At 39.9% G+C, this 24,814-nt stretch overlaps 1 protein-coding gene and 2 long non-coding RNA genes across 14 annotated transcripts in view; 1 reads left to right on the plus strand and 2 right to left on the minus strand.

The window, feature by feature from the left end:
• The window catches only part of LOC119258865 (phosphatidylinositol 3,4,5-trisphosphate 3-phosphatase TPTE2-like), a 90,231-nt gene extending 79,233 nt beyond the window's left edge, over positions 1–10,998 (minus strand). For 3 of the 11 annotated variants that reach the window (XM_037527238.2, XM_054701832.1, XM_037527239.2), the window contains exons 1-3: positions 7,050–7,203; positions 5,044–5,133; positions 2,241–2,288 (exon numbers count right to left, since the gene is read on the minus strand). In XM_037527238.2, the coding sequence (XP_037383135.1) occupies positions 2,241–2,288; positions 5,044–5,133; positions 7,050–7,129 (218 nt within the window). In that variant the 5' untranslated portion in view covers positions 7,130–7,203. The other 8 variants (XM_054701829.1, XM_037527234.1, XM_054701830.1 and 5 more) reach the window with 7 other exon arrangements.
• Positions 10,999–11,720: 722 nt separating this feature from the next.
• LOC129146975 (uncharacterized) lies at positions 11,721–18,177 on the plus strand. 2 transcript variants are annotated; one of them, XR_008554402.1, is made up of 4 exons: positions 11,721–11,965; positions 12,831–12,900; positions 13,705–13,824; positions 17,596–18,177. It is a non-coding gene; the product is annotated as an uncharacterized LOC129146975 (long non-coding RNA). The 2 variants fall into 2 exon arrangements; XR_008554403.1 differs by lacking the exon at positions 11,721–11,965 and having other exon boundaries at positions 12,667–12,900.
• Positions 17,027–18,746, minus strand: LOC119259763 (uncharacterized). The gene is made up of 3 exons (XR_005128548.2): positions 18,623–18,746; positions 18,277–18,338; positions 17,027–17,212 (listed from the first exon to the last, which is right to left on the minus strand). It is a non-coding gene; the product is annotated as an uncharacterized LOC119259763 (long non-coding RNA).
• Positions 18,747–24,814: the final 6,068 nt, after the last annotated feature.

Genomic DNA, 24,814 nt, shown 5'->3' on the forward strand with positions numbered 1-24,814 from the left:
GAGAGGTCTGCAGCAACATGTGGGACCCTCGCCGGCCAGCCGGGATCAAACCAGCACTACAGAGACTGCTGATAGCCTCACAGTGTGGCGTTCAACCACCTGTGCCATCAGGCGAGGCCCAAGGCGGGTGGGAATTGTAAGGGGGCGATAACCAAGATGAAAATGCATACATTGTGCAAAAATGAAAAATGATGTAAAAATATATAAAAGAAAAAAAGACTTTAAATGTGTATTAACAGTCCTTTGATCTTTCTTCTTTAATATTGTGTTGGCTATTCTGCATCTTTTGCATGTCCATCTTTAGAGTCAATTTAATGATATCCAAAAAATAACTTGCCAAGCTTTCGGGTTTGATTGCATTGAATTTACAAGTTGAAAGAAATGACATCTTGGCAATACTAAGTGTCCCTATCTATTAACATAGATAATCTCTCCATTTATTTATTTTATTTCATTTATTTTATTTCATGAGAAATTTGTGGTTTTATAGATCCTGTTCATATATTGTTAGAGTTATACTATTTCATTTTTGTTTTATAAAATTAAACTAATATAAATGCTATTGTACTTTTCATTTCAAATTCCACTTGTTCATTACTGATGTACAATGATTAACCTTGTGTCCTGCAACCTTGCAATAATGCTTATTCATTCCAGAAGTTTATTTGTTAATTTTTTGGGGTTTTCTACACAGATAATATATGTCATCTGTGAAAAAAAAGTCATTTCTTCCATTTCAATCTTCATAATTCTAATTCCTTTTTATTGCATTATTTATGATTTACAGTATGATCCTGAAAAGGAACAGCTTGGGGGGCATTCTTGCAATGCATGTGATCTTAATAGAAAAACTTTGAGATTTACAACTATCAAGTATAATTATACTAAAAGTATAATGATAGCTATGTAGATGTTCTTTATCAAGTTGAAGAACTTCCCCTCTATTCCTGGTTTTCTGGGCATTTTTATTATGAAGAAGTGTTTGATTCTGTCAAATTTTTTTTTCACCTACCGACATATAATTTTTCTTCTTTATCCTGCTGATGGAAAGAATAACATTAATTTACTTTCAAGTACTGAGGCAGCTTTGCCTACTTGGGGTGATTCCAAATTTGTCTTGCTGTATAAACTGTATATTTATACAGCATACAGTATATAAACTTTATATACATTATAAGATTAAAGTTGTTAATATATTCCTTAGAATTTTTGTCTTATGCATAAGAAATATTGGTCTGTGGTTTTCTTTTCTTGTAATGTCTTTTTATTCTCTGGAACAGGATTTAGAGAATTTATATCATTTGTTCCTTAAATGTTTGGGAGAATTGACCAATGAAAACATCTAGTTCTAGTTTATGTTTTAAAAGATTAGTAACTATTAATTCAATGTCTTTAACAAATAAAAGTCTGTTCAGATTATCTATACCTCTTTTATGAGTTTTGGTAGTGTCTTTAAAGAATTACTGTTTCCCATAAGTTATCAAGTGGGCGCTTGTTCAGAATATCCCATTGTAATGCAACCTTAGATCTCTCAAAAAAGCATGACAAGACAAATTCAAGTCTTTACTACTAAACTTAACTCCTATATGTAATTGCACTGAAATGGAACTTTCTTTTTTTTCCTTCTCTACTTATTATTTTTATTGAAGTAAGCTTTAAAGTTAAATTTTCCCCAAAATTTCCTCAAACCTCAAAATGCAACTTGAGTTTGTAGGTACACATTATTCCAGCTCTTCTAATTTCCTGATTATCAAGTTCCTCTATCACATCCTTAATCTCTATGTATTATATGTCTTTTCTGGTGCTCACTTGGGTTCAAATAACTGCAAATTTGAGGCAAGACTTTCCTAGAATATGGTGATTTAAGTTTGGAACACAAGCTTTAGATAGCAACAGAGCACTGGAGGGTGATGGACAGAGTGGAAGTCTACTACCTCCATTCATTTCTGTTGAGGGTGCCTTTGCTTCCTGCCCACTGCTGCCTCCTCCTTGCTCCAAGTAGAATTCTCTCTTCAGTTGGCTCACTTTAGTCAAGTCTCACACATGCATTCTGATACGTTCCTAAGAGTTTTGGCTACCAGTTACTAAGGATTAACAGACTATGAATAAAGAGTCTCCCTCAATAACCTGTGTTTCTTTCCACCTAGACCCCAAAAAGAAAGTAATTTAACTATAGAAACTATTATTGTCATTGATTCTCATACTATCTTTCACCACTCAGATCAGTCAAATCAACTTACCCCTTTCTGTCACCGAAGTCAGAGCCTGGTGGAGAGACATCCATAACTCTGCCAAAGAGTAAAAATAAATCAGACATTTGAGAAGTTAATTGGCTTCTTTTTCTTGACAGCATTTAAGGATATAAAAAAGGAAAATTATGAGGAAACATGACAGAACCTAAAAACACAGTTTCAGTATATAGGTGTGTGTGTGTGTGTGTGTGTGTGTGTGTGTGTGTGTGTGTTGTGTGTGTCTCTCATGGAAAGGGGAAGGAATGAAGGGAAGCCAGAAATAAGGGAGGAAAGGAAAATGGAGGGAAGGAGGAAGGAAGGAAGATAAAGATGATGGAAGAACATTCATGATTAAATTTTGCTTCTTTCCCATTTTGTCAACCATTTGTAAACTCTGAAATCAACTTGGGATACATGAAAGAGACCTGAAAGCATAGGGATGGGGGAGGTGAATCCAAGGGACAAGGAAAGAAGGGATACAGAAAAAGAAGAAAATAATGCCAGAACAATGAAAATTCCAACAACAAGGGCTAGCCCTTGGTTACCATTTTGTAGAGAAGAAATAACAAGGTAGTCAAGGATGACCTAAATGATGCTTAGGACATTTTTCTGAATTGAATGCAGAGCATGTATTCAAAATGGTGTTTTTTTCTTTTTATCTGAATACATTTTAAAAGGATACATGGTTATGTTATCTAAAATCAAGACTTTTTATCACCAAACCACTAACTTTGGTAATGTAATCTCTTTACAACTTCATTTCCTTATCTATAAGACACAGAAAATTCACTTTATACCTGTCAACTTTATAAAATCACATTGAATATCCTCCATTTCACAAATATTACTGGTTTTTACATAACCTACTCTGTTCACCAAATACTGAGAATAATCAGTATGTGAAACAATATAAAGTAAATCATATTTTAAATTTCAAAGATACTTTAAAATCCTCATTAATGTAATAGTCTCAATAACTTCCTAGAAAATCTTGGGTTCCTATCCAGAGGATAGACTTCCTCCCCAAACTACATAAGTCAAATTGAAGTATAGATCCCAAAAAAGTAATAACACACCCTGCAAGACTCCAGAGGAGTGATAGCCATCCCTTAAGTGGTAGACAGACTGAGGAGAAGGGCTGCCAGGCATAGTCTTGAGAGGCTCAGAGGGAAGGCAAATTATAAGTTCAGTATTTACCTTTTCCCTGAGTTGCTTGGAAACAATCACTGCCTTTCTCAGTAGAAACCAGGAGCACCTACCCAGATGTACCATAATTAGGATAAAATTAGGGTAGCATTAGGTTAGCTAATGAAAACAGGGAAGGGTGGAAAGACAATCCTAGACCTTCACATACACAGAGACACACACACTCACATACACACACACACACACACGCACACACTTCAAAGCCTAAGGTGACAATGTAGGGCAGCTATCTCCTCCAGTGCTTTTTTTATCCAGGACAAACCCTGAATAGAGGCCATGCCTGGTCATAGTATTTCATGACTCCTGAGATTCTCTGTCCCTGCCTCATCACCTCCCACCCTGTTAAACTTACTGAGAAAATACACATTAGCTTTCAATGGTACTAGCTTCCAAAGAAGGTAATTTTATGATGCCTTAGGCAAGCAGGTGACTTTTGCTGAGATAACAGCCTCAGACTGAGAGAGTACTGAGCAAACCTTTAGTTCTTTCCTAATACCAGTTCCAGACAGGGGCACCAAGAGCTACAAGGAATGTGAGCTCACGAGTCAAAATAACTAGGTACCTGAGGAGTATGTGACCAAAAAAGAAGTACAATGAATTGAACAACATATGCCATCCGAAGCAGAACTATATGAAGAGCATACTGACCAATATTTTGAAATAAGCAGGAGAAATACAATTAAAGCTAGAAGATGTTAGTAACATGAAATGAAAATAGAAATCATCAGGAAAAAATGAAGGCAATCTTATTTGTAAAAGTATAATTATTGAAATAAAGAATCAATTCATAGGATAAACAGTATTTTAGATGCATGTGAAAGGCAAATTATTATAGTTTGGCACTGAGAGATGAAATTTAAAAACTCTCCCAGAAGCTAGTAGAAAAAAGTCAAGAAGATATACAAAAAAAAAATTGTCAATCAACAAGGAGGAAAAACAGGTATCTGTATCTGGATTATAAGCATCTACAGATAAATGTAAAAAGAAATAAATAAGAGGAGAAAAATAATAAGGATAAATTTCCAAGGATGAAGGGAAGAATATCATAGAAATGATATTGTATCTAACACACATTTAAATGGCATTTAATAAGTGCCAGATATCATTCTGATTCATCACAAAATATTACTTCAAATGACCTCATTACAACCTTTGAGTTAGTCATTGTTATTAGTTTTATCCAATACATAGATCCTGAATATTCATATATTTCTCACATCCATGATGCTGATTTGTAAGCTATGAATTTCACTAATAAAAATCCACTTGTGACCTGTACTGTGGTAGCTAAGAATGCTCTAGGCATTGGTTGAGATGAGAGAAGAAGCCCTTGTTGTGGCCATCCCCTAGACAGGGCATCTTCCACTAGGAGATCTGTCATTCTTAGAAGAGAAGCTTAATGTGTGCGTGACTGGTACCTGCTTGTTATTACTTGCATACTGTCTAACCTGTGGTATTGTTAAGGAAATTACAGGCATCAATTAAGTCTTTAAATTGTGAGTATAATTTACATTTACTATGAAAGAGGTACTCATGTATTCCTTATTCTATTAACCAAGACGGAGAATTATTTTTAAAATTAGTAAATTTGAGTCTTCTCACTTACTTATTCGCTTTTAGACGCAAAAACGAGGGAGACATTTTCCTTAATTTCTTCATGATATTGTCTTGTAGTTGAATTAGATCTACAATTAATCTAAGAAAAGAAAAAACACATGTGAACTTTATACATAATGTGTTCAAAACACATAAGATATTCCCCTAATTAGAAAGTCACACACAGAGCTTACTAGGTATAATTAACATTTCTAAAGTCTTGAGTCCACAAACTTATGAAATCTATAACTCTGTGCAATTTTATCAATCCTGAGAAACAATCTGAATTTTCCCCTAGGAGTTTAGTCTAAGAAATAAAGAAAAATGTTTTTTGAATGGTTAATAAAATTTTGAATGGTTAATAAAATTAAATAAAATTTATTTAATTATTTAATTAATTACATTAAATTAAACTTACAAAGTACTGGACACTTCAAAGATTTCCTAAATGGGATCCAGAGAGTGGAACAGAACCCACTTCAAACCAATTTTACATCATCATGGTGATTTATGACATTTCCATCCTGAAATATTCTATAGAGAAAATCAAAGGCACAGGAAAGCAGAGGTGTACCCCTCAACATTTCAGAGCAGATTGATGTCATGCAAGGAAACTGAAAGTCACTGAAGAAGGAAAAGACATTGCCAAGTTAGCAAGTAACTTTATTTCTACACTGAAGCAGCCAGAAATGTGCCACAAGCACCTAAATTCTGAGCAAGGAGAAAAAATGAAAAACATGTTTTTTTCCAAAACAGTGTAATTTGAGCATAAATGTTGATTATGAGTTTGGGGCTTGGGGGTCAGTCACCCATCTTTGAGGAATACCAGCTCATGAGCAGTGGGGGTGTTACAGGGCAGCCCTGATACAAAACGGGTTGCCTGACTGTGGGTCCTCACCCGCGCTTAAAAGGACTTATCAATACTCTACTGCAGGCACGCACAAAAGGTTAATAAAAGGTTTATTTACAAGGGAAGGGCAAATGAGGAAATGTACAACTCAGGGAGAAAAGTGGGAGACAAAGTTTTAAATGCGTCCTACCCGATCCATTGATTTGGAATCCCAAATGGCTCTCTGAGAGTTGGCTGCAAGCCAGGAGCCGTGAAGCCAGGAGGCGAGCGAGAGAGCGAGAGCAACCCCTAGGCCCATGTGTTTGGTTTTTATACCAAACCTGGCTGCTTAACTCCACCCTCATGTTCTAGCAACCTTCCCTTTAGTGGTGATGGGATTTGTCTTTCCCAATGTCCTGATGGCTTTGGTCTGGAGTGGGGATGGAGTCCACAAAGCCTGTATGGAATTAGCTGAGGACATCCTTTCCCTCTAACAGGGGTAGGAACCCTAAAACTCCAAGGCTATGCCCTTCTGTTCCAGAGATGACTCAGAGAACAAGGGCAGGCTAAGGGAGAGGAGAATTTCTGGTCATTACCTCCTCCTTGCAAGCCTGATCCACTTGCAGATAAGGTTGCTTTATCCTAGGTGCTGCTGCTGGGAAGGGGTGGGGCACAATGGCGGCAAGGCACAGGATTTTGTGACTTGGGTTCAACTTTTCCTAAGTGAGAGAGAACTTTACTCAAGATCCTGGTAGCAGCTTTCTTTCCCATTGCCTTTCAGAATATTGCTTTTTCCTTTTCAATTGTCCCAGACAAAATCCCTTATTAGACCACCTACAAGGTTATTACTGTATGGTCAAACATTGGCCAATGCCAATTCTCCTTCCCCCTCCCATCTCCCTGAGGAGAAGGGGGCTCTAGGAGGTTCCTGGGAGGGGAAAGGAACATTAATTGGTGCTCCTCAGAGTTGAGCACAGAACAAACCTTTCTCTTTCTGAGGCCCAAAGTCTCCCATCCTGCCAGGTTTCTCTACCCTTCCTCCTTCACTCCACCTGCCAGCTCTCACTCTAAAATGTTAAATTCTTCAAATTCACTGTGGGGATAAGAGGGCAACATTAGCTGACATTGAATGCAGAGGACGAGATGTGATGCCCTTGTCTAGAGACTCCCCATGCCTACATCTTTACCTGGTGCTGGGAACAAGCCAGTACAGGACTAAGAACTCTGTATCCATGGCAACTCCAAACAAGAGATTCCAAGTGGTCATGAGATGGGGAATACAATGATCTCGGTTTCAGAGTGCCAGGTTTTAAAAACAGATGCTGTTCTCTTTAAATATGGGTGCTGAGGGGGAAGGGATTCCAAGATCAAAAGATCCCAGGATAATAATTTCTTGCCTGTTACTTTTTCTTGTTACTTTTTCCTGTTCTTTTTCCTGTTACTTTTTCTAAATGATGGAGATAATTCTTATATATTCTTATTCTGACTGTTACATTGAACTTTCGGCTTCCTCTGTAGACTGGAGAGAATGGCAAGAGAAGGCTGAACCTTTTCTGGCTAATATTGAATTTTACTAAAATAACAAGATCAATGCAGGACTCAGTTTCAGTTATTGAAGCTATCATTTCATAGGACTGAGAGGAAGCAACCAAGTGTTACCTGTAAATTAAAAAAGATATCCATGCTCCTGGTAAAATAAATCTGAAAAGTGGAAACAAATGAAGATGTAAAGTTGTTAAAATGCAGGTGAAGGATTAGAAATTTCTATATAGAAATTACAATGTAAATTTTACCACAGAAAGAGGAATAAAGAAAGATCAATTTGACTGTGTTGTTGGTACATGTTCTGATGCTGAGTAAATGGTACAGTTGAAGATATGGGGGAAAAAAAGATTAGTCATATTGATTTTTTCTGTAAAACATTTTGCAAGACACAAAAATTTATAAAACACTGTTAGTGGCTTAAGGGTCAGGTTGATGAACTCAAGGTCAAACCACTCTGAAATAGCTTACCACATTCTATTTGTGAGATAGACCTGCCCTAAAGAAAAACGTTATCAGAGCCTTATCTGACCAAGGGGAAGGACAATAAGACAAATCCTAGCCTAAGTTCCCAGACTTTGATTCTTTATGTATCCTCAATTTTTGTGTGTAAAAAACTGGGTTTCTAAAATAATATAGCAAGTGGAAATCTGCTTTTTCCCTTCCCAGCATTTACTGCTGATTTTTTCTTTTTTTAGTGACTTCCTTGAACTAATTCTATAAACTTGATTTGTTCAATGTGACCCCTGAAATCAATTAGTTAGCATAACGCTCAGCTAATAATTGGACAGAGATTTCCTCCCATGCCTAGAACCATTAAGTCTCACGACTGTGAAAACGGCCCATAACAAAATGTCCAGAAACAAAAGTATTTTCAAGGATGTGGAGAAAAAAGAACCCTGTATACTGTTGGTCGGAATGTAGACTGGTCCAGCCTCTATGGGAAACAGGAGGGCAGTTTCTCATAATATTTAAAATAGATTTTCCATATGATACAGCCATTCCACTCTCAGGTTTGTATCTACCTGAACACTGAAAATATACCAATTCAAAGTGGTATATGCATCCTATGTTCATTGCAGCACTATTTCCCATAGCCAAGTTATAGAAACAACCTAAGTGCCCAAGGACATAGTGGTAGATTAAGAAAATTTGGTATATGTATACAATGGAATATACTTAGCAATAAAAAAAGCTGAACTCTTGCCATTTGGGACAATATGGAATTGAACTCGAGGGGATAATGCTAAGCAAAGTAAGTCAGAAGGAAAAAGACAAATACTAGATGGTTTTGCTTACATATGGAATGTAGAGAAACAAAAGATCAGACAAAACCAACCAACCTAACAAACAAGCAAAAAAAAAAAAAACCATCTAGAAATCTGACTGTAGATTTGAGGCTACCAGAAAGGGAGAGCAAAGTGGAGAAGGGACACAATGGACTATGGTGGAGGACTGAGTGCCTTGGCGGTGGGCTGGTGTGGTGATATGCATTTGAAGAGTGTGATGCTATGCCTCTGAATCATACACAGTGTTGTAAACAAATGTTACTTCAGTAAAACATAAAATATAAAAATAAAGATAAACGAAAAGATAAACTTTGAAAAAAAACTATATGTTGACAAAGTGAACCAAGAAGTCTAATTTGGGTTACTTGTGGGAAATCAAGGTTGGGAATGCTTCACAAGCAATTGCATTTGAGTTTGAAGCTCAGAGGATAAGTAATAAGCACTGATAACTAAATCCTTGAGTGGACAACTCACACAAGGAGATTGTTGAAAGAGAAGAGCAGCTGCCCGTAAGTAGATCCTTAGGGGAGGCTAGAACCTGAAATTCAGGAAAAGCCTGGTGTGTTTTGGAATAAGATAGTTTATAAGCAAAAACAATTCAGCAGAAAATGTAAAGCAAATCTCATGATATCAAGATACTGAAAACCACCTAAAAGTCAAAGAAACTGATATGTTAATAACCAGAGACTATCACAGTTATATAAAATGATGTACAGGAAGAGTTTACAGAAACATAGCATATTTATGATGAAATGTTAAGGTTTTTTTCACCTTTATTTTTAAACCTATGTATTAGACAATAATCTAAAAAAAAACACAACACCTAGAAAGAAATTCACATATTAAGAGCAATTTTTTCAAATTACTAAATTCTCTATAGTATGTTTATGCTTGGGGAAACAACTGTTAAAAATGCATTTCCCCACAATGAGATGGCACTTCAAAGTAGGATGCCGATAAAGTAAAAGACAGCCAGGACCAAGTGTTGACAAGGATAGGAGAAACTAGAACCCTCTCATTCATTGGTAGTGGGAATGTGAACAGGTGCTATCACTTTGGAAAACATTTCAGCATTTCCTTATCTGGTTAAACAAGTCACCATATGACCCAGTTCCATTCCTAGGTACTTATCCAAGAGAAATAAAAACTTACATTCCCACAGACTTGTACATGGATGTTCATAGCAGTATCAAATTAGACAAACAGTAGAAATAATCTAAAGTTAAATTATCTGATGAATGATTGTTTAAAACATAGGATAGCTATACAATGTAATATTATTGGGCAATAAAAAGGGAATGAAGTATGGACATAGGCTGCAAGTTGGATGAACTTGGAAAACATGCTGTGAAACAAACCATAGATAAAAAAAAATCACAAACTCTAGGATTCCTTTTATATCATATGAGTCTCTACAGACAGAAAATACCTGAGTGTTTGCCTAGGCTTGGGGTGGAGGGAGGGGAGAAAAAGGGAAGACCATACTAGGGATGGGTTTTGGCGGAGGAGGTAATGAAAAAGTCCTAAAATAGCGATGATGGCTGCTTAACTTTGTAAATATACTAAGAACCTTTGAATGGTGCACTTTAAAAGAGTGAATTGCATGCTATGTGACTTATATCTCAATAAAGCTTTTTTAAAAACTCATTTCCAGAATGACACGCAGTAGGCCCTCTATAGGTGCAATGCAGCAAATGCAGAATGAAAGCAGCGGTCTTGGGAGGAGGAGGGAGGCGCACAGGGGACTGAGGTGATGGTGCACCGTTGCACTGGTGAAGGAAACTCTACGGGGATACACCTGAGGGGGTGGGGGGAAGCAAACATTGTTTAAAAATGAAGAATGATGTAAAAAGAATTTTTTAATTAATTAAAAAAAAAAAAAGGCAGATTTCTGCCTCAGTGCACAGCCTGCCGCGCAGGCCCGCAGCTGGAGGCGTCCCCACAGCGGGGAAGAGGCCGCCCGGGAGACTGCAGGGCATGTAATGGGAGGGATCTCAGGGATAGCCTTGTCTCTGGCCTTCACCCCAGCTCCCACACATCTTTCCTGCTGGCTCCGCTAAGGGCACCAGGAAACTGAATGAGGAAACAGTCTAATTTGAGCAGAACTGGGGGTATCCACCACATTCTGGATATGGGTCCTTCAAAGAGAGCTTGGAGAACCTACACCTCAGCCTAGGGGGAAAGGCAGAGGCTGCTCCCTGTCCTGCCCAAGGCTGCAGTCTCTCGGGGTTAGAGGAGAAACAATGACAGCAGGGTCACGAAAGACGTCCTCAGCTCCGGTGCTGTCCAGTGCACCTTGCTTGTTCTCTCCCGGCCTCACTGCAGCTCTATTAGGTATTAACTTCTCGTGAAATCCGGGCCTCGGTTCCGCCACTCACAGAAGCGGCGACGGCGAGCACCGAGTGGGGGTCAGTAAACTGCAGCCATTATCACTCCCTACGTCACCGTCTCCGTGGAGCTCCAGCACCCAGGGCCGCACCTCGTGCGCGGACCTTCGAAGTCTGAAGCCACTCCCGGGCCTCGCAGCAGAGCTAAGGCGAGGCAGTGGGAAAAGCCCCTCAGCCAGCACAGGCTAAAGGGACCCTCGGGAATCCAGAAAACCTGCCCGTCCCGTCCCGTATCTGGCATGTTATGAACCTAATTTTTGTCTTAGGAAAGAAACGAAGGCAGAATTCAGTTTCCTCATGTGAAGTCTGGAAACCTCCACCAAGAACCTGGAAGACACATGGCCGCGTCCGCCCCGCCCCCGCGTCCGCCCCGCCCCCGCGTCCCGCCCCGCGTCCGCCCCGCCCCCGCGTCCGCCCCGCCCCGCGTCCGCCCCGCCCCCGCGTCCGCCCCGCCCCCGCGTCCGCCCCGCCCCCGCGTCCGCCCCGCCCCCGCGTCCGCCCCGCCCCCGCGTCCGCCCCGCCCCCGCGTCCGCCCCGCCCCCGCGTCCGCCCCGCCCCCGCGTCCGCCCCGCCCCGCGTCCGCCCCGCCCCCGCGCTCACTGGGCGGGGCTTCTTCCACTGGTCCGTTCTGTGGCTCTTTGATTCATTTTCCCTAATGGTTGCTGAACACCAAGCACTGTTAACCGCCAGATGCGGGATCAGGGAGGGAGAGACAGGTCCTAGTCCTCGGGGAAGACGGATAAACGAAACCAAAAGTCACAACACAGTGTGAAAATCGCTAGGATGAAGGAAGGAAGGGAGAAGGAAAGTCTCCCAGAGGGAACCTTGTTCCACAGTGAAAGGAAGGAAAGAAGAAAGGGGAGAAAAGAAGAAGCCTGGTCAAAGGTTTGTCGATGGAAAGTTGTGTCACCTGATGGCTGCTCTGTGAGGCGGGGCTGCAGCCCGTCTGCTGAGGGAACAAAAGCTGAAGGAGAGTAGAGAGTGTGGAAGTACTTTTGAGAAGGGTGGACGAGACTAAGGGGGCCACGATGTCTATCCTCCCAGGCAGGAGCTTTCTCTGTGAGTTCACCAGGGCTGAACACCACGTGTCTTGCACATGAAGGTACTTAATATAAATGGAATGAATGAATGATTTTCACTTGGTGTTGGAATAGATCACTACTTGTGGCCATAGGTTTATCTTCGTGTGTGTGTGTGTGTGTGTGTGTGTGTGTGCAGGATAGACACTGAGCAGGTTTTCTGTGATCCCATGCAGACCCGGTAAAGGAGGAGTCAGAGTCCTCAGTGGCTTTTGCAGGTCTTTTATTTAGATTTACCAGGCATATGGCAGGCAGGGGTGCTGGGGGGCCGGGAGGCTGGCAGACCTCCCAGCCCCCAGCAAGTCCTCACTCTATCTGGGCTCTCTCTGGCGTTTTCTCTGCTTCTCTTCTCTCTCGGCTTCTGTTCGTTCTTGGCTTCTGCAGGCGTCCCCCTGACGCTGCCCTTATAAACTCAGTCTCTCAGCCCAGGTGTACCCACTCCAGGTGCCCGCCATCAGGCATGCATTCAGGACCACAGGGTTCCCTCATCTATCCTAATGGCGGGAGGGCAGAAAAGCCAGATACTTTTTCCTTACCCTACAGTGTGTCAGAGAGAGAGAGAGAGAGAGAGAGATTTTATCAAATAAGCTGAAAAACCTCCCTCTCCGCCTCTGCCTCGCCCTCTCCCGTCTTCATGCTTTTTAAGTAAACCTTTTTTGTTTTCTCTGCAGGTCTGCTTCTGCCTCTTGTCCCATGTTCTTAAGAAGCAGCTGTGTAGGCTATTCTCCCTCATATTTTTCTGTAAGTTTTGATCAGCTAAAGTCCGATGTATGAAACATGATTTTGGTCTTAAGAGCTTGGTTTCAACCTCCAACTTAGGATTTTTTTCTTCTGGGGGCCTGCTCAGAGGCATATGTTAGCATCTTCTATTGATATAATGTTGTTTTGTTTGAGAAATGGTGAGACTTCTACGTTGACCAGGAATCTGCTTGGGCAAATTCTGACGATTAACATGGCATTCATTGGACAGAGTACTCCAGATATAAAGAGGAAATTAATCAAGGTAGAAGGTGCTATACAGATGAGTCCTTTCCAATTAGTGGATATAGCCTTTAGAGTTTGTAATGCCAGAAAGGAAATCAAAGTCTGTGACTTTATTTGTAGAAAGAGAAGACAGGGGAGAGTTTAGAAGGAAGAGATAAGGGACATGGAGAGAAAGCATGAGAAATGAAACTTTAAGCAATCCCCCCTTCCTTTTATTTGTTAACTCCTATGTAAATAAATTCTGTTACTGGTTTTTTTTTTTTCCTGATCATGTGTCTGCTTTGCAGTCATGTCCTGCATTCTTAAGCCCATGAGTGAGTACCCATGGGTCAATCCCAGTTCCCTGGATTTGTCCTATTTCACTGAGAGTAGATCTTAAAGGTCCTTCTCCCCTTTTAATGTGTATCCTTATATATTGGTACCTTGTTTCTGTAGAAGATATTCTTATAAGTGGTGTTACTGCATCAAGTGATATGTGCATCTAAATAATGAAACCTAACAATAAAGTAAATATCTACAAACCCATGACCTCACACAGAATGAAAACATTTCTAATCCTAGGGTAACTACTGGAGGTTCCTCTCGGATCTATTCCGCATCTTCTGCAGGGAGGTGCCCATTCTTTCGAAGGTTTTGTTCCATCCTCCTTGTCTTTATTGTCTAGAAGACAGAAGATGATAGGTAGGTAGGAAGAAAGATAGGTGACTGATAGATAAATAGATAGATAATTTTGTTATATTTAATTTTAAGCTTTATGAAAGTGAATATAAATGGTGAAATGATTTACCTTGAAGCACATTTTGGTCACTTAATGTCATTCAATAACTATTAGTCAAGTTAAATTGCTGGTATTGCTTGCATAGCTTACAAAATATTATCTTCTAAAATATCTAAATAACAATCTGTGTTAAGTATCAATGACTTTGATTTTTTAAAAGTGTTGAAAGAAGGTGTAGTGGCAGGATGGCCAGTAAGCAGGTTTTCTGATCCAGCAGATGGGGTAAAGGAGAGTCTTGGAGCCCTCAGTGGCTTTCTCAGGCTTTTATTGAGCTGTTATATATAGAGCAGCAGCCAGGTACACGGCAGGCAGGGGTGAGGGTGGGGGGACAGGAAGCCAGCAGGTCCTCCAAGCCCCTGGCAAGTCTTCACTCTGGGCTTCTCTGGCTTTCTTTTCTTTCCTTCTCTCTCCTGCTTCTGCTTCTCTAGGTGACTATCTCAATACTCCTCCCATGGCCCACAGAAGTCAACAAGACAGCTTACAACAATGTAACAATTGCAGGTGCCCCATCAGACAGGGCAATCCTAATGGTGGGAGCGCAGAGAAACCTGAAAAACCATTTGCCATGCAGACTGCCTCCCTGGAGGCGCAAGGGGTTAAGCACAGCACTGTGAAGCTCTCTGCAGCCTCTCTGCAGTAGGAGTTAGATACCCGGGCACAGCACACACATGGCACAGCACACCTTTCCTGTCTTGCCCGCTGTTCCCCTCAACAGTGTGTTTCAGTAGATCCACCTGCTCTGTTCCCCACTCTGTCTCTGGTGACTCCTCTCACCCCCCATACCTCTGGCCTGTACCCTGGTTCTTGTATAAGTAAATCTTTAAAAAGATAAAAATAAAAGTGTTGAAAGAGAAGCTAATTGTAAATGCTTTTCATATATCCACATGATTTTCCAGTGACGTGACAGCCAAATATTTTTTTTTAAAGATTTATTTATTTATTTATACAAGCACTGGGTACAGTCAGAAGTGTGGGAGGGTGAAAGAATTCAACAGAGTGGGAAGGAGAACAGGCAGACTGACGAAGTACACTACTGAGGGGAGCAGCAAGTGCGGCAGGAGAGGTCTGCACGCCATGTGGGACCCTCAGCCGGGTATCGAACCGGCGCTGCAGAGGCTGCGGGCAGCTTCACAGGCCAGCGCTCAACCGCTGCCCCACCAGGGAGGCCCAACATCCAGATATTTTTTAAAATAGGTTATTTTGGCAAGAAAAAAATCGCTGAGCACTGGAAAATACAAAGCAGACACAATTCAAGGCTTTTGAACTTGGGGAAGTGTAGGGGCAGGACAGGCCACTGAGCAGGTTTTTTATGATCCAGCAGACGGGATAAAGGAGGAGTCAGAGTCCTCAGTGGTTTTTACAGGTCTTTTATTTAGATTTATCAGGCATATGGCAGGCAGGGGTGCTGGGGAGCCGGGAGGCTGGCAGTCCTCCCAGCCCCCAGCAAGTCTTCACTCTATCTGGGCTCACCAGCCTTCTCTGTTTCTCTCTCGGCTTCTGCTGCTACTTTCTCGGCTTCTGTTTCAGCTTCTGCTGGCGTCCTCATGACGCCACCCTTAAAAGCCCAGTCTCAGCCCAGGTGAATCCCATCTACCTATGCCCACACCCTACTCCAGGTGTCCGCCATCAGGCATGCATTCAGGACCGCAAGGATCCATCATCTATCCTGATGGCGGGAGGGCAGAAAAGCCTGACATTTTTTCCTTACCCTACAAGAATGAAAGATAATTTTCTATAAATAATTTGTCATGATTGTGTTGCTTATATGCAAAATAGGTATTTTAATTATTGTACTACCAATTTACTTCACTAGATGGCGATATGAGGCATAATAATTACAAATGCTTTCAAAAAGGAAAAAGAACCTGCTATTATTTTGAGAAAATAATTATTTGTAGAAGAAAAACTTTGATTTTAATACATCAGCTTAAAGGATATGCTCTTTCATGTAAGGAATTGTCAGCTCCAGTGAGGAACATTTGCTGAAGATTGGCAATGAGTAGTTTGCTGATGATAATTATCCCTCAATACACTGAGTCTACTCCTTCACTTATTTGCCTGTTCATTTGTTCAGTTTTTTATTAACTGACCAGGCATTTGTTAAGCATCTATGCCCAACCCTACTAGCACTGGTCTTTAGATATAAGGAGGGTTCAATCCCAGCCCTCAAAAAGCTTGCAGCACAGCCTCGGTCAAGTGGGCATAGATGACTATATAAACTATGATTTAGAGTACATTTGGAGTAGAACTACTGAATGGGTTAACAGAAGGTTCAGTGAAAGCAATGACTGGCCCTCATTGAGTAAGAGATGATGCCTGGAATGAGGCAGCAGGGTAAGTCAGAGACTGGATAAGTCAGAGACAGTCAAGGACGAGAAGACTATTGCAATAGTCCTGACAAAATTTGGCGAAGGCTTGAACCTAGGGAGTACCTGTGGGGATAGGGAAGAGATAATATACAAGACAGGGAAGAGGCAAAACAAGTTGAACTTAATGACTAAAGGATTATAGCTATCAGAAGAGAGGAAGAAATTTCCTAGATAGTTTAAGACAAGGAGTATAGAACTCAGGATAAAAATTCAACATGACCAAGAGAAATTGAAAATAATTTCAACAAAGCACTCTACTGGTATCTTAAACTATAAACTCTTTCCCCACCCTTTCACTCCTCTTGAAATCTTACCCCTTCTCTCTTTACCCTGGCATGGGAATTTGTGCATGCTGCCAAATGAGTCAGTCTCAACCTAAACTTGTGCTGACATGTATTAAATTTCCTATAAAAGTGGAGAACTAGTATATCATATCTCTTTATCTCCTTCTCCCTCTCTCTCTCACACACACACCATACACATACAGACAAGCACATAGAAAAAAGTGTTATTTCATTCAGTGGAAAAACAATCCTATGCTCATGACAAACTCCTAAGAAATTGCAGTGGTTAATCTCTAAGTGTTCCTAAGCCTTAGAATGGAATATGGGCCCTCCAGCAGGAGCTTAAGTCAAGATACATACTGATGTATCTAAAATAGTTTTCTAAGTGGTTTTTTAAAGTTCTATCATTTTATACAAAAGATAAGTAATATAGAATTCTAAAGCTTCTGTTATCATCTGCCTTTTAATTTCTACTGGTAACAAATTTATTTTCATTTAACACCCATATATTGAATTTTATCCATTTTAGACACAGTATAATGATAGATAATACATGCTTTATAAGTGTGTTAGACTCAGTGAGCTACTTCTTACTTGCCATGAATTCCCAAATCAGCCCAGCCAGTTGTTGGAGGCAACTTGAGAAAGAAAGAGAGGGAAGAGAAGTTAAAGTCACATAATCTTCCCTTCGGCAGAGTGTATTAAGTACCAGGGGAAAAATTAAACTTCAAAAATTCTTTTTTTGGTGTTTTTCTTTATTTTGCGTTTTTTTTGTTGTTGTTGTTGTTGATTTCTTTATATTAATTTAAACTTTGGAAATTCTGGCTTGCTTTGAAACTTTATTTTTTTAATTTACATAGAGGTGAAAGCAGAAAGAATTTAGATTTGTAGATATGAGTCTCACCCAGGGGTGTTCCCAGCCTCCCTTTCTAGATCTTCATCTATATCTACATCTTATCTGTCTATATCTATACCCTTATCTACACTCAAACCCACTTCAATATCTTCTCATCACATCTAGGGGATCTCAGAGGAGCATTGGAAGTAATCACAGGGCAATGCTGGACAACTGGAAAAAACTCCACAAGAGCAAACTTCACTCACCTTTACAGTATATATTTGAGAAAATTTATAAATGGTTCAAGTCAAAGTTGTTTACAATGTAAGATGAGCTGGTGGAAAGGGCATAAAAGGTTAATATTAAAAGGTCTTGCTTTAGAGGGTTCCTTGGAGAAGAGGTTGGTTCCAGGACTGGGGTAAGGAAAATCTAATTGCACCTGGATAATTTTGTGTCAGAGAAAAAGTAAGTCATCAAGGCAACAACCCCACAATGATGAGACTAATAAATGGGTATAGGCAACCCAAAGGAGTTCCCAATGGCCAAATTTGGAACAATTTAAACAACAAAACAGTATTATTGGACTAAAATGCTTAGAATAAATTAAGTAGCCATGAGTCTATAGTATCAATAAATATAAACTTTAAAATCATTACTAGGTAAATATCACAGTGATAATTGTTTCTGGTGAGATCTACTGAGAGGTAAGTGGGTGAAAGTTTGAAGAAAGTCAGGATGTTTGTATAGCCTCAAGGCTAGCAGAGTCTTCAAGATATTTATCAATTACAAAGTGAAAAATAGTAAATTGGTAATGGAGAAACCAGACTGTTACCATCTTTCCCAAATGTTCCTGGTTAATCTCACCTGAAATGGGATATATCAACATCATGTACTTCTCGGGAGGATACTTCACCTCTGTGGTATTCCTGCCAAAAATAAACAATCGATCCCTGCCGGCCAGCGATGGTCCCATATGTTATGGCAGACCTCTCCTGTCGTGCCCGCTGCTCCCCTCAGCAGTGTATTTCGTCAGTCTGCCTGTTCTGTTCCCCGCTCTGTCTCTGGTGAATCCTCTCACCCTCCCGCACATCTGGCCTGTACCCCAGTTCTTGTATAAAATAAATAAATAAAATCTTTTTAAAAAAAAACATGTGTCCTCCATTTCCTCCTCCTATGTTAATGTATGGAAAAATGTATTGTTGAAACTTACCACCTCTTGAATTCTAACATCTAGGGAGGATGTCCCAAGAATGCCCTGGCAGTTAGAAAACAAATTAGCTTGGCAGTTTTTGTTTCCTTGGATACCTTCCCACACACCCACACGTGCATTTCTCTTGACCACTACGGACATTCCACACTCTCTCCTTCCAACAGTATCCACTGTTCTGTTGTTCTTCCATGGATTCTTCATTCTCTGCATATATGTGATATGTAATTCAAGCATGACTCTGAACTAAAGGATACTATGCCTCAAACCCCTTTAGATACCCTTTTCATTAGGCTTTCTAAGTTCAAAAAGGTTTTCTTTTTTTTTTTTTTTTTTTTTTTGAATTTCCTTTCCTTTTATTTCTTTTTTTTTTTTTAAATATTAAATTTTATTTTTATATTCCCCCATACAATTGCAAACGCCCCATTCTGACCCCAATCCTTCCCCTCCCGCCCCCCACCCCCAAAAAGTGTCTCTGGTTCATAGTTTTTTGTTGATTTTGATTTTCACTTTCTTATATTCATTTTCCTGGTCCCTTATTTAAGTTTTCTAGATTCCTGCTATGAGTGAGACCATCCGGTATTTTTCTTTTTCTTTTTGGCTTATTTCGCTGAGCATGATCCCTTCCAGTGCCATCCATGTTGCTGCAAATTGCATGTGTTTATCTTTTTTGAATGCTGAGTAATATTCCATGGTATATATGTACCACATCTTCTTGATCCAGTCATCTATTTTTGGGCATTTGGGTTGTTTCCAAAGCTTAGCTATTGTAAACAGTGCTGCTATAAACATAGGAGTGCAGGTGCTCTTTGGAATTGATGTTTCTGTGTCCTTTGGGTAAATACCTAGGAGTGGAATTGCTGGATCATATGGAAGCTCTATGTTTAGTAGGTCCAGAAATCTCCACACAGCTCTCCATAGTGGTTGGACCAGTTTGCACTCCCACCAACAGTGCACAAGAGTTCCTTCAAAAAGGTTTTCTTTAGTCACTTACAGTCAGAAAGTTTTGCCCTCTTCGCCATTCCATCTTACTCTCATTTCCCAGTTCTCATCAAAGTTCTCTTTCAGTGCAACAGACAAGTGTTTTTAATGCTTTGTCCCAGTTAGTACATTTTCTAAGTGGTATGGGAAGTTGGCTGTTTTTTAAAAAAATTTACTAGAAAATTTCTGCAATCAATCAAACCTCTGTAGAGTAGAAACCACCCAGAGTGTTTTCCAGGAGCCCACTGAGAGTGATTCACTTTTAGAAAAACTAGCAAGACATTTTCATGGGCCTTACCCTATGGAAGGCTCACAACCATGTGCCCCAAGGAAAGCACATGCTCTCAGCATTACTCAGCTTTGTTAAGTAGTTAAAAAATTTACATGTTGCCTGTAATGGTGTTGAGTCAGAACTTGTTAGGATTACATGACCCCTTTCATTGCCTGGAGTGCTACTCAGTTTTTAAGATTTATTTATTTATGCATACAAGAACTGGGGTACAGGCCAGAGGTGGCGGGAAGCGGGTGAGAGGATTCACCAGAGACAGAGTGGGGAATAGAACAGCAGACTGACTGAAATACGCTGCTGAGGGGAGCAGCAGGTGAGTCAGGAGAGGTCTGCTGCACATGTGGGTAGCTCCCTGGCGGGCCAGGGATTGAACTCATGCTGCAGAGGCTGTGGATTGCTTCACAGTGCTGTGCTTAACCCCTTGCACCACCAGGGAGGCCCTACTCACTTGCCATAAGGGTGACCATCCACTCAAAGGTGGTGCCTTTGCCACCAGCCCTGCATTCTACCAAGTTGTGAATATAAACCTGACTGGATTAATCCTGATATCTGATGTCTTATCCCTTCAAGTACCAAAACAAAAATATTGTTTAACTCTTATCTAGGGAATGTTTGTGTATTTACCTTTCTCACATTTAAAATAGAGTATATTGAATATAATTTAGCACTTCTCAATGAGCCCTCGTATAAAATGTGATGTCCTGTGGCATTGTCTGACTTTGTTTCAATTATTCCAGGCTTGTGCTCCTTTGAATTCTGAGATTACACTTTTAGTTTTCCTTTCTTTATCTTCACTTTCAGGATGTCAGACTACTCACTATTACCAATATGCCTGCCTATGTTCTTTACAGCTACTTCTGATTTGATACAGGTTTGGAAATGAGATATCTGGGACCATTGTACAGCATGTAAAATAAGAATCTATAGATCTGGAATGAAACCTGGTAACCTCTCACAGTATTTACATACATGAGTTTACATACTTCCTTCAGAATAAGTGAAGGAAGTTAGAAAAAAGATAAAATGCTCCACTGGACTTTGATTCTTTGAGAAGTGAATTTACAAAAGCATGAGATTACATTGTTCTTTAATTGAGATATATCCATACACAAGAAAATGCACAGATCCTCAGTGTACCATTTAACAAGTGTTGACAAATGTATAAACTTGTGTAACATTACCCAAAGCAAGATAAAGAGCCTTTCCATCACCCCTGGAACTTCCCTGTGACCTTTTAAGTCATTTTTCCCTGCCCCTGCTAACACACACACACACACACACACACACACACTTGGAGAGACAATAGCTGTTCTGATTTCTATTGCTATAGACTGATTTGCCTGCCTTTGAATTTGGAATCACGCAGTCTGTATTCTTCTATGTCTGGCTCCTTTTATTGTATATGTTTTGGAGATTCCAATTGTTATGTGCATTCATGGTTCATTCTTTTTTATTGCTGAGTAGTAAGCCATTGTATAAATATGATACAATTTGTTTATTGTCTCTTCTATTGATGGAGTTTGGGTTGTTTCCAGCTTGAAGCTATTATAAATAAAGTCCTATGAATATTTAAGTGTAAGCCTCTTTGTGGGCATATGTTTTTATTTATCTTGGGTAAATGCCAGAAGTAGGACACTTTTTTTTAAATGGGACCAATCTTACTACTTGTTTTTATAATGACCTATATGTACATAATGATTTATTAAATTTTATTTATTGACTTTAATTTTTAGAATTTACCTATAGACAATGCAAGTGAAATGTAATGATTATTACAGAACAAAGAAAAGAGTGGAGAGAAGAACCCTGAAGATAAAAGGAAAAGTACATGCAGAGGCCCTGAGGAAGAAAATTTTTGATGTATTTGAAATCTAAGTGAAGTCTATGTAGCTAGAGCCTGGGGTTTGAAGGGGACAGTGGTAGGAGATGAGACTGGTGAGGAGAGCTGGGATCAGTTTATGCAGGTCTAGTAAGCCTCATTAAGCATGCTAGATGTTACTTTAAGTGCATCCCACTAATGGTTTTAGAAAGCAATGTGCTTCATTTTAGAAAGTAATGTGCTTCATTATTCACCATGGAGAAGATAGAAGCTCCAAGAGAGAAGCAGACCAAGCCACCGAAATGATGCTTTGGAGAGATGAGCATGGCCTTAGTTAGACTAGCAACCAAGAAACATGGGCATCTTTGAGACATATTTTGGAAATAGAATTTGAGTTCATGGCATCTACCAAATTAATTTAAATGTGAAAAATAGAGCACAATTTCATGTAATTGTTAAAGCAATACTTTTGCAATCTTAAATTTAACATTTTTTTATTGTGCACTGATTTTACGTGAGTCATTCAAAGGCATCACCTGGAGAACTAAAAGAAATGAGATGAAGGAGAAAAGGTAAGGTTTAAAGCAAAGATTGGCATAGAAAAAGAGACTACTCATGGTCAAGTAGCCAATTTCCAAACAGAAAAGAGGGAAATCATTAAGCTTTCTGAGGATGGCTGCAGGGACCTACTTCTCTTGGTTTCATAATCTATCTCTTTGATGAAACAGGGAAACACTCAAGTCCTTTATGGCATAGTGGGGTAGAAATGTTGCTGTCCCCAAAATACATGAACATATCTGAAATCACATTAAAGCATATTTATCTCAGTGAAACAAATCAGAGAAAGACACATACTGTCTGATATTAGAAAAGAGCACCTTAGATCATTGAGGAACAATGTTGAGAAGTAAACATTAAGAGTTGTTTTTCGGGCCTCCCCGGTGGCGCAGCGGTTGAGCGCTGGGTTGCGAAGCTGCCCGCAGCCTCTGCAGCGCCGGTTCGATCCCCGGCTGCTCCCCGGCCACCGGAGGAGGGTCCCACATGGCGCGCAGACCTCTCCTGCCGCCTGCTGCTCCCCTCAGCAGTGTACTTCGGTCCTTCTGCCTGCTCTGCTCCCCGCTCTGGCTCTGGTGAATTCTCTCACCCTCCCGTGCTTCTGACTGTACCCAGTGCTTGTATAAATAAACAGATAAATCTTTAAAAAAAAAAAGAACAATTAAAAAAAAAAAAGTTGTTTTTCACAGTGTAGAATATCTAACAATGCTGCCACAAATTAAATATGCTGCTACCAAAAAAATTTTCTAAAAGCTAGAATGAGATAAAAATAAGGCAAGTAGTAAGAGTCCAAAAAGGACTAGAAAACAAATTCAAAGGATAAGCTGATATTTGTGCTGATCTTGGTGGCAAGGACATCCCAGGGAGTTAAGAAGCAAAGTCTGAGAACTGAGCAGGAGGAAGTCAGACTGTAACCCCACATAAAATCAGTCTGAAGAGGAGACACCAGTGTATAAAACAGATCGTCCACCGCACTTGTCTTAATTATGAATCTACTATAAGGAAACATTGTAAATAAATTTATTGTGAGTCCTTGTGGGACTAAATATCCCTTAGATATCACTCCAGAAGCCACACATCAGAGAAGAACCTGGTTAAGAGTGTGAGTTCTGGAGGAAATTGTTTGGAGGAAAATGCAATCATTTTCTCGCTGGGACCTCCGACAAGCTCTTAAACTCCTTGGGTCTCAGTGTCTTTGTCTGGCACGCTTCCTACCCCTCCACCCTTCACACCCTCAACACACATAATGTCCCCCACTTCATCCTGGGCCAAAGGAGAAAGAAAGAGAAGATCTGGTCTAGCTTACAAAGTTGGCGTAAAGATTAAATTATTTAATACATGTTGAGTGCGTTAATCAGGGTCTCGCACATAGCAAACTCTAAGCAATTTTACCTGGGAGTACATACATTGATAATCAGACAGCAAATAAAAAACAGACCAGTTTCTTTGGACTTAATCTTTTAACGTACAAATCACACCCCTTTAGCGCTAATATTTAGAAATACAAACAGTGGTCCCAATTTCTGTATAAACATTGGCAAGTTGTTTCTTTACCATCACAGAACACATTACATATAAATTGTACGTGACTTCACAGTTACTTCAACATAAATATGTAATTAAACATATTCATTTCAGGGCCTAATTTATCCCAGCTGGATCTAGTCCCATTTTCTTGTTTTCTGTTCTCATCTCTTGCCATTGGCCCAGCACTGCCAACTCCTGAGAAACTGCCTCGGGATGGCTTCTAGTTCATCCAAAACTCAGTGATTCCTAGTCCTGTTGCCCTTATTTCTTAGCAGCTTCGCCTTTTAAATGCTTTCAGACATTCTATTTTGCCAAACCTGTATAACTTCTACATAAGAACACAAATAACTTTTGGCTCTTAGAGTCACCACGCCCTCTCCAAGTCTAGAAAACAGCCAAATTTCCTAAAAGTGAGTATTGTACTTAATAGCTGTGTCTAAAGGAAAAGAAAAAAAGCCTCCTCTTTCACTTGAATTGTCTGAGTGGAACGTCAGCTAAGTAAGAGAACGTTGACAATGTCACCTGAGCACCATAAACGTATCCTGCAATCTATCCGTTAATGACTCACCAATGTCAGAGAATGGAAAGGAACACCCCAAAATGAAAATCAATGTTAGGACTCTGAGATATTTTTATTTCTCTTCCATTAGTCTTCAGGCATATTTTAAATATATGGAAAGCAAGTTAAAATTAGTCACTAATGAGGATCCTATTTTGATTCATATAACTCAACCATTCATTAATAAAACTTTAGAACCCTCAGACTGACTACTTTTTTACAAATTAGGTCAAGCAGCCATCTTTGTCATGATGCTATTTTTACAATTGTGAGCAAGGAACTCACAGCAAGTTCTTGCTTCCTCTCATAATTAGAAGGAATTTGTCCTGTATTGTCTAAGATTTGAAACATTTTTTTTCTCACATGCAAAAACAAAATTTCATCGAATGAACAAGGTTGCTATATTCCTGAGACACAACACAAAAGCAATAGAATTATCTTTTATGAAGGGGTAGTTTAAAGCAG

Source organism: Talpa occidentalis, unplaced genomic scaffold, assembly GCF_014898055.3.
Source record: "Talpa occidentalis isolate TD23 unplaced genomic scaffold, MPIMG_talOcc4v2.1 talOcc4.5, whole genome shotgun sequence".
NCBI lineage: Eukaryota > Metazoa > Chordata > Mammalia > Eulipotyphla > Talpidae > Talpa > Talpa occidentalis.